At 39.8% G+C, this 9488-nt stretch overlaps 3 protein-coding genes across 3 annotated transcripts in view; 1 reads left to right on the top strand and 2 right to left on the bottom strand.

The window, feature by feature from the left end:
* The window catches only part of LOC109543096 (hormone-sensitive lipase), a 5368-nt gene extending 5248 nt beyond the window's left edge, over positions 1-120 (bottom strand). Inside the window, exon 1 of the mRNA XM_019912632.2 lies at positions 106-120. The gene's annotated coding sequence lies outside the window, so the exon portion shown is untranslated. The remainder of the gene's footprint in view (positions 1-105) is intronic.
* Positions 121-503: 383 nt separating this feature from the next.
* On the top strand, positions 504-7765 carry LOC109543094 (E3 ubiquitin-protein ligase TRIM33). The gene is made up of 15 exons (XM_019912629.2): positions 504-1177; positions 2217-2436; positions 2498-2755; positions 2814-2924; positions 2984-3291; positions 3463-3671; positions 4106-4226; positions 4300-4472; positions 4534-4700; positions 4759-4913; positions 5056-5337; positions 5395-5593; positions 5677-5860; positions 5920-6072; positions 6131-7765. The coding sequence occupies exons 1-15, from the start codon at positions 739-741 to the stop codon at positions 6293-6295; spliced, it is 3144 nt and encodes a 1047-aa protein (XP_019768188.2). The 5' UTR covers positions 504-738; the 3' UTR covers positions 6296-7765.
* A 38-nt stretch (positions 7766-7803) lies between these two features.
* On the bottom strand, positions 7804-8525 carry LOC109543103 (39S ribosomal protein L23, mitochondrial). Its single transcript, XM_019912640.2, has 3 exons — positions 8412-8525; positions 8078-8357; positions 7804-8007 (listed from the first exon to the last, which is right to left on the bottom strand). Exons 1-3 carry the CDS (start codon positions 8423-8425, stop codon positions 7849-7851), a joined length of 453 nt encoding a protein of 150 aa, XP_019768199.1. The 5' UTR covers positions 8426-8525; the 3' UTR covers positions 7804-7848.
* Positions 8526-9488: the final 963 nt, after the last annotated feature.

A 9488-nucleotide genomic window follows, 5' to 3' on the forward strand; every position in this document is an offset into this window, starting at 1 on the left:
TAAGGATATGTAATGGCGTACGCAGGACTTCATTGTCTCCTTGTTTCAGTAACTTTCCAAAGGGAAAACTAATAAAAACGTCTATACCATAGCCATCAACCCTACCCGAGCGTATAAGAGCCTTCCATAAACAAAACAAACTTGAAATTTTTAGGTTAGTAACGTTGAATCCAAATGATGGATCCATGACAGGCGTTACTGCGATGAGCCACTCGTCAAATCAATTTGTGCTGGCTCGGCCTTCCACTTCCACACACAAGAGTAAAAGAGATAGACCTAGCTTGGGCCGTGCGCTAAAAAAATCGCAGGTTGTCCACACCCGCGAACAAAAGATTAATATTTGAATCCAGATTATTAAGTGTGCTTTAGCTGCACTGCTGGCATTGATCTGATATAATTGTAGTAGTCTGGATTTAATTAAATACAAACTCAGCAGAAACTTTGCCTGATTTTCGCAAAACTCGACTACAAAACTTCTAGGGATATCGCTTTTTTATGCAAAGTATTCACAGCCTGGAAAGGCGTCTGCATCTGCAAAACTGTCAACTCGGGTGAAGTTGCGATTGAAAATCGCCAAAATTCATAATAAAACTGTGGAAAAATCGTAATGTTTTGATAATTGAGCATTGATTGCCAATCGTAGATGTTGTGCGGGACACGGTTTTTCGAAATGTGACCATAAAACAGTCGGTTTTATTTACAAACAACGTCCACTCAGTTTCAAAGTGTGTGAAAGCCATGGCCGATCCAAAAGAGTTTCTCAGCGACCCCAATATCATGACCGACTTAAATCAGACTGATCCGAGTCTTGTCGATAACATGTTCTCACCGGACACAGACAACTTACAGATGATTGATAGTTTCCTCACTAATGTGTCCCTTGGTACAGAGCCCACTGATCTGGGTGAATCCCTGACCGATACTTTGGCAGACCTTCAATCCCATGAACAAGAATCCAGTCTGAAGGAGGCGGACAAGGATAATTGCAATTCCAGCGAAGTGCAACATGTTGAAAGCCCCACAGCCACTGCAGAAGGCTTTGCTTTTAAGTGTATCTATTGCGATCATATTCTGACTGCTTCGGATAATCCTAAGCTGCTGGAATGCCTGCACAATGCTTGCACCAATTGTATTAATGCGAAACTATTTGAAAATAATGAGTCTTCTGGTTCAGCTGGTAAGTTGCAGTCATTACTGTTAGCACACAGGAACAACATGCACCCAATATAACGTAACATGAGCCTAAAGTAATACAAATGAAAATATATGTTTTCTCAATGGCAATCCGCCCTTTGATGCTGATTTCTGAGCCAATTCAGCAAACCCCACTGTTTGCTAACCAGAGCACGAAATTCTATAAAGGACATTGCTTTTGCTGAATCTGTAACTTTTTATGAGTACAATTTGCACAACGGTTGAAATGTGGAATTGTATCGTAATTCATTGATATTTCAAAGAATCTAATAATTCCGAGGGTTTTCGTAGTCTAACGGGGAAAAAGTTTTTTGCGATTCGTAAGCTTTTGCGCTTAAAGGTTTATTTCGTCTGAAGCAGCATGCCTTTTGAATGTTCTGCGGAAATCAGCCTCTAAATCAACTTGCAAAATTTACCTGAGTTCTCTATTTAATAATACAGGGTGTTAATACAAACACCAGTGAGTTGAGAGGAAGATTGGCTTGCCGGACTTTTCGCACTGTAACTTATTTCATCGCGTTAATGATGCACGCTTGTGGTGATGGGAGTTTCGAGCAATTTTTGCGATACTTAATACCATATTAATACTTGAGTATTAAATTAATTCAGGACAAAATTAAAATATAAATTTAAAACTGCAACTGTAAACTTTTAACCCCTTTATTATACTGCTCAACGAGGCGTTTGTGTCATCAATCATTTATTGAAAGGAGTAAACCCTCAAAGTTTGTAACAGGGTTACATTAACACCCTGTATATAACGTAATAACAATATTTAATAAAAGGAAAAGCTTTCTGCTGAATTGTTTGGCAAAACAGATCTGTTTACACAACTATTACCTTTAAATAGTATTTTGTTTTGTATAGGCCCGCAATTTTTCATACATCGAAGGTTGTCTGCTGACTATTAAAAAACTATATGTATTTTATAATAAACAAAACGGCCATAGAGAAAATTCCAAGCCAATTGCACCTAAAACTGACCTAAATGGGCAAATTTGATACCTTAAATTTTTTTCAAGGCAATCAGATCACTTGCCCCACATGCAACATCCCGTGCGAAGCATCCAGATTAATTGAAAATCACTTTCTCATTGAACTGACCAATAGTGACGAGAGCAGCAATGCTTCCAAGGTGACTGATCTCAAATGCAGCAGCTGCAGCGATGAGGCGCCGGCCTCCAGCTACTGTGCTGATTGTTCCGAATTCATTTGTGATAACTGTGTTCAAGCTCATCAGAGGTGTCTATTTGGCAATCGTGGTGCTCATAAATCTTCAATTAATAAATTCCTCAACTTTTAGATTAAAGATAACCAAGGATCATACAATTAAATCTAAGGAGGAGGGCTTGAATGAGTTGAATGCCCTGAACAATGGCCATGCCAGTTTGTTTTGCGCGAATCATCCCCATGAGAAGCTCTCACTCTTTTGTGAAACATGCGACAAACTCACATGCAGAGACTGCCAATTGATCGAACATCGAGAGCACAAGTATCAGTTTACCAATGAAATTGCATCAGAAGCAAAGAAGTACATCGCTGACATGCTTAAAGATGTTGGGTGAGTGCTTTCGATGGATGATTGGTGAAAAGTTACTACTCTTGAATGTTAATTTCAGTTATAAAAGAGCCCTACTTACCAGTGCAATGAAGGTAATTGACGATAGGCAAAGCTTGATAACTGAGAAAAAGCAGGCATTGGTGAAGGAAATCACCCAGCTTGTAGTGAAGTGAGTGTATCGAAACGTGTTTAGTAGAAGTTGCTGACAACCAAAGGGTTGCGTTTCAGATTGACTCAAACAGTCAGCACTCGTGGGAAACAGCTGGTGGGAAAACTGACCGAAGTCTGCGATTCGAAGCAAAAAACACTTCAAGAGAAAAAGCTGGCTCTTGAGCAGCTTTCTAAAATGACAGATCACTGCATCGAGTTCACTCAGTATGCTCTGGATCATGGTAATGATATGGCGCTGCTCTACAGCAAGAAGCAAGTCACTGAGCACCTGAAACGGATCAAATGCAAGCGGGCAGACATACCAAACCCTGAGATTCCAGTGCGAATCCACCTCGCTTTGGACAAAGTGCCCGATTTAATCAAAGGTACTTGACAAAAGTCGAACTAACTTTATTTCAGCATTGAGTAATTATGATTTTTTGTGCTGGCAATGCGTTGTGCAGGATTGTCTTCAGGTAAATGTTCCTGTGAAGCGTCCTAATCATCACGATAGTTTCGATTGTTCAATTAATAAGGTTTTAAATGATGTTTCACAGTAATGTCTACGATTGGTCAGATTGTTGTGGATGGACGAGTGTACCCTTCGCAGGCGACTTCTCCAGGAGTCCCTTCGTATCATCCAAATCAGTCCCCCAGCCCAGGACAAATGCGGCCAACTTCGCAACAGTCTCCGATAAGTCCTTTAGTCCAGCAAACGTCTCCATCTGGATTCCCACCCACTCCTCAACAGCAGCAACAATCACAAGTACGATTTTTGCGTTTCTTTATATCGACTGAAGATGGGAAATAGTCAGTAACTTAAAGCGGAAAATCCTACATAAATCTGATTTATCATTAGCCGTTGGCAAATAGGTTGCATTACACAGAGGTAAAGTAGTTTATTTAGCAGTTGTTTGTCTATCAATGGAAGAGCATGCCTTCTCCTGTGTTGATGGGCTCTGCTCTGGTCCGTGTAATTCTAAAAATATCCTTGAGGCAATTTCGAATTCACAGAGTGGCTGATTCGGTTCTTCTCCAGCACTGCATGCTTGTGGCAATGTATTCCACACATTGCCGTTTATTCTGAGAAACAAGGGAAGCACCATGCATGATAAACCTTTAAGGCCGCTTTAGTGTTAGTGGTTTTATGTCGTCGCTGTGTGGCTTAAACAAGCAGACTACAATCAACCTTCTTTCAAGGTGGGCATTCGCATGGGAAATCCACCCTTATATGGACAATACGCATCGAATAACCAGCAATATTCGCAATTGATGCAGAGCATCAGCCAGAATAACAACCCAAACCTCTCCCAACAATTTGGTGAGTGATTTGCTGATTGTAACTAGTAGCCGTAAATTTTCTGTGCATGCCTGTCGACAATTCGATTTTTCAGGATCAAATATCAATAGTCTGCAAAATCGTATGCCAAGCATGGGTCCCCCCAATTTGAATAATATGCAGCTCGCAGCAATTTCGCTGACCAGAATGCAAAGACCGATCCTACAGCGGTCGTCTATGCCGAGGATGCCGAATAATCCCATGGGCCTCAACCAGCAACAGCAACAGGTGAGCTGACTTCTTGTTAACTAATTTGCCATTTCATGCGAAGCTTTCTCTATTTTCCCAGGTATCCTCGTCCACTCATCCCCATGGCATGATGCACGATAGGAGTAACTTGAGGCATCTGTTGCAACCCCACAATAGTAATGCTATTTATATACAAACCGGCCCATCGCAATATCAAGCTATTCAATCGTCTCAGTTTCAATGCCGATTTCCAAACCCATCCGTCAGGTAATTCACTTTGCCCCGACCGATTTTCCTACTTCAAACGAATGTTTACTGTGGTCAGATTCAGCAATCAGCAGCCACAGCAGGTGCGGATGCTCATCCCTACTCAACAGGGCCAGGGCCGAATGATCGTCCAAAGCAAGTCTCAACAGGATTTTGCTAATTCCGCCCCTGTTGGAACTGGGGCCAAGTGGCACACGCCTCAGCAAACCAACGGTAGTCCTTAACGAAATCTTTGATTCTATTAAAAACTAATGGGTCTTTCGGGTTTTTAGGCCGTGAAAAACCCATTAGTTTCAAGAAATGACCTCGAAAGTCTATCTCTTTTGATTCTATTGAGCAAAATATTTTTTCCCAGACTCAAGCAACCAGCTACAGAACCGATCGGGTTCCAGTATGCCGACTATTAACGACAATTTCAAGATAACTTTACGGCAACAGCCGGAAACGAACAAAAATCCTCCAGCGACAGTCACCTCGACAATTCCAAAAACTCCTAGTCCCAATCACATACAGGGACATCAAGACACCGAGCGAAGCTTGGACAAGTTTTGCGAAGAGTCTGTTAAAGATCTGATGGCCACCATAGCAAAGCTCGACTCTAATGGCGTTCAAGTGCTTGCGGAAGGACGGCAGAAAGGTAAATTAATCAACGTAAACGTGCGAATCTGCCACTGAAATAAGCATGTTTGATCAGGCGGCTCGCCCCATGTGGATAGTTCGACAGGGGACGCCACTCCAGCTCCTAAAATCAAGGCAGAAATGATGGAGACAAGCAAAGACGATCCGAATGAAGACTGGTGTGCCGTGTGTATGGATGGGGGAGAACTGGTGTGTTGTGACAAGTGTCCTAAAGTTTTCCATCAGTATTGTCATATACCAAACCTTAGCGTTGAGTAAGTTTGTTTCTTATTAATTAATAGGCGCAATCCAGCCCGAGATTCTGGATGAAATTCCACCAGCATACTTTCAATTCTAGAGAAAATGATACTTGGCAGTGTCTGCTTTGCATGAACTTTTCTGATATTCCCGAAAACCTCCTGCATGAGAAGGCAGACCAGGAGCTGAGCGTGAGGAAACGAAAGATTGCCGAACGCCTGGTCTTAGAATTGTACTGTCAGTATGAAACTAGTTTACCCTTCAGGGAGATTATTGGTCCTGAGGTAAATATATTTTTCATGATACTCTAGTACTTCCCATCATCAACTGCAAATATTTCTAGAATACTGAGTACCATGAAATAATCAAGAAACCCATCGCACTAGATGTAATCCGCCAAAAGCTAAACTGGAATGTTGAAAACCATTATAGAAACATCGACGAGCTGGTAAAAGACGTTCGTCTCATGTTCATGAACGCGTATACGTTCAACTCGGTAAGCGTTGCGAATTTCGTCATAAATTATCGGCAATAAATGTTCTCAACTTTGTTAGGTTGACTCGCAAGTCTACTCGGACGCAAAAACGTTGGAAAAGTTCTTCGACGAACAGCTGGAAAAGTTTCTGCCCGAATATGTGCATCCAAGAGCGCAGGTTGCGGACAATGACGACGATCTGCAACCCCCCGGCAAGAAATATCGGAGAATTATAAACGACTGACAAATAGTTCATGGGGCGAATAATACCGTGTATTTCTCCCTGTGAATTTAATCGTAGCATGGAACACTACACAAAATCCTCATTGGATGCTTCACCTGTACATAACAGTGACTTCAAATCGGGCAAACACATGACAATTTAATTAGGGGTATTCGTAAAAGACTAATTCATTATTTGATACCAAGATTTGAGTTGCGTTTAATATTTCATTTTGAAAGTTGTTGCGCAAAAATAACGCCTTAAGCCTCTGTCCCATGCATCCGTTTATAGGATGATACAAAAGTGTTTCGTCGTACGAACTGAAACCTCTAACCAATAGAAACATTCGCTTTAATCTACCGGCATCTGCTGAATTGAATGACGTAATTTCTTAAGAGCATACAAATTAATTGTGGGAAGTCAATTAGACGTGGAAAAACGTATCAGTATTTTATCGGAAAACCGCAATCTCTACATGCCAGCGGGAGGGTTTTCGAGCAGTTGCGGATATTTTTGCCTATCATATATCATAATTTTCTCCTGTAATATGCAATTTTAAACGAGCGAAACGTTGAATTCTTGATAAAATTATACTTAACATTAAAGAGAGTCGATATCAGATGACTTTCGCAATTAGTGAAGTTCAAAAAGTACATTTTTTGCGAACACTTCATTCACGTGCAAACTGCGGCTGTAGACAAGATGTATTATAATGCATAGTGCATGACAAACAGTTTGTTATTTCGGTAAATTTTACATATCGAACGATTATTATTTTTAGTATTTAGTGTGAATAGTCAACTGCAATTGTTATTCCTCTGTCGAGTTCGATCGAGTTCTATTGAGCATAAATCTTCATGGGCTAGATACCTAAGCATAGGGATTATGTACAGAATGATATTTTAATATTATAATCCTCGATATGACAAGGTATAATGCTTCCTATTTGTATGGGTGTGGACTTTTATATACATCGTATACTTTCATGCTCCCATTTGACACCGACAACATGGTTTGGAACAATTGGAGCATGTTTCGTTATATTAAGTTTACGCATTCTCAGATATTTATTTACAGTTTGCGGTTCATCTCTTGTATTAGCAACTGGTTTTGCTATTTTACATTCGAAGCAATCGTTTGATAACAAAACTAGGCATTGTCATTCACGTTTCTTGTTAGTCTGCTAAATGTTATAGTGTTAAATATTTGACAATATATCTTTTATACAATCAAATTATCTCCACGGATTTTGTAAAAACACAAAAACGATTTTGTTTCATTGTAATTTAAGCCACGTTGCGCTGGAAAGTTTCGGATAACCGTCGAAATGACTGTTGCTGAAATATTTCGGAATTATAGTTTGTAAGCCTAGTTTATACCGGTAAAACATACTGCTGCCTAGAATAAATAAATTATGAAATTGCCCGGATTTACTATAGCATGATATTGTAGATGTAAGGTTTGCGTTTGGCAAATAGATAGTTATTTGAGTGGCTTTTTCATATATCGACGAGAAAAACTCCAACAAACACTGTTTACTCTTATATATACAATCTAAGCTACAACAAAACAATCTAGATGGAAAACCAACCTGGCATTCCAGGCCTTTGCTTGTTTTTCTCGACGTATTTGGTGAAACCTTCCTTTGAGGCGCGCAATGACTTCTCGTATTCATCCATCTTCTCTTCGGCACCAGGAAATAGGTCAGGAAACTCAAACGATTCTCCTTTTTCCTGAAATCATTTCCAAATGTGTGCTTCCATGCATGCCTGTTGATGGGCCATTAAAAGCATGCGAACTCACCAATGTAACATACGCATATTTAATATCATCATCCTTGACTACATAGCCCTTTCCTGGATCTTTTCTCGTTTTTCCCAGAGCGATTCGTGTCCGAACATCGACTGTTTTTACGTTGTAGATTTTCTCTAAGTAGCTTTTGATATCAAACTTGGTCATTTGCATTGAGCAGGAAAACTGTACCAAATTGGGGGGATGCTCGCCTGTCGGTCTGACAAGTTTCATCCAAAAGTTTGGCAAAAACACCCGCAACTGCGGCCCACCCTGTTGGTACAACGGATACCTGCGATCAATTTGAAGCATGAGCAAATGAGCCCTGGAATAAATGGATATTTACCATCTTGTAGACATTGCAAGGGGTTGCACTGACTCTAAAGTTAAAGATAGTTAAACGCTGCTCTCATAACCCTACAAAATGGACTGAAAAGTGTGGTTATCGTCACCTGCAATCAACCATAAGCACAGATCACAGAGGTTAATTTGGTTTTACATATAACAGAGACACAGATCACACACTCTGTGATCTGTGATTAGTGGTATCTTTAATTGTGTTATTTGTACCTTTGTTGCGTTATATTGTGAGAATTTAAGGATTATTTTAATAAAACAGTCAAGCTGCCAATACTAAAAAAAAAATGCTTTTTGACCCAAGTGCGATATTTAGTGCACAGGTGGCCCTAGCAATATCGAAATGGTTTAGGTTAAATATTTTGTTTTCAAACACTTTAGAACATGGACAATTTTTTCATACATTTTTTATTATTTTGATATGAATACGTTTTTAAAATTATATTTCTGAGCCCATTTGAAGCAAAAATGTCTAATAAACAAATGAAAAGGTTGCCCCCCCAACTATTGAGTTCCTCCCTAAATGTCTAAACACAGAGAACGTGCGCGCTGCTGTTCGCTCCAGCAAAATTTAAAAAGTTTGGGTAAATTCTCGAGTTTCATGCAGGAAAGTACTGATTTCCTAAAACAGGCCGTGTGGGTGACAGTTCTACAAAAACTCATCCGACCGGTAAGGCTGTTTAGTGGAAAAAAACGCGATTTTTTATTTGGGTAAATTCTGACGTTTTGCTGTCAAGCCTGGACAATCGTGACGTCGAATACCGACAGGACCCAACTTTGTTACAAAAAGTTGGACAGAATAAAGAGCACCTTAATGGTAAGTGCTTAGTATTAATTTTTGCTCATGCATTTTTTTCTGTTTGCCCGGCGGCTGGAGGAATACAAAATCTTCCCAAAGACGCCCGACAGAAGTGATAACTTCATAAATTAATAGAAGCCATAAAATATTGAACTTGCTTAACGCATCTTGACAATAATTATTTTATTTTATAATTTTAATATTCGTGTTAGTCTAATAATTTATAAATGGATCAGGAATAGGCAAAACTTAATTTAATTTTCTTTT

This window comes from Dendroctonus ponderosae, unplaced genomic scaffold (genome assembly GCF_020466585.1).
Source record: "Dendroctonus ponderosae isolate FM_Combo_2020 unplaced genomic scaffold, Dpon_F_20191213v2 Dpon_F_20191213_1, whole genome shotgun sequence".
Taxonomy (NCBI): Eukaryota; Metazoa; Arthropoda; class Insecta; order Coleoptera; family Curculionidae; genus Dendroctonus; species Dendroctonus ponderosae.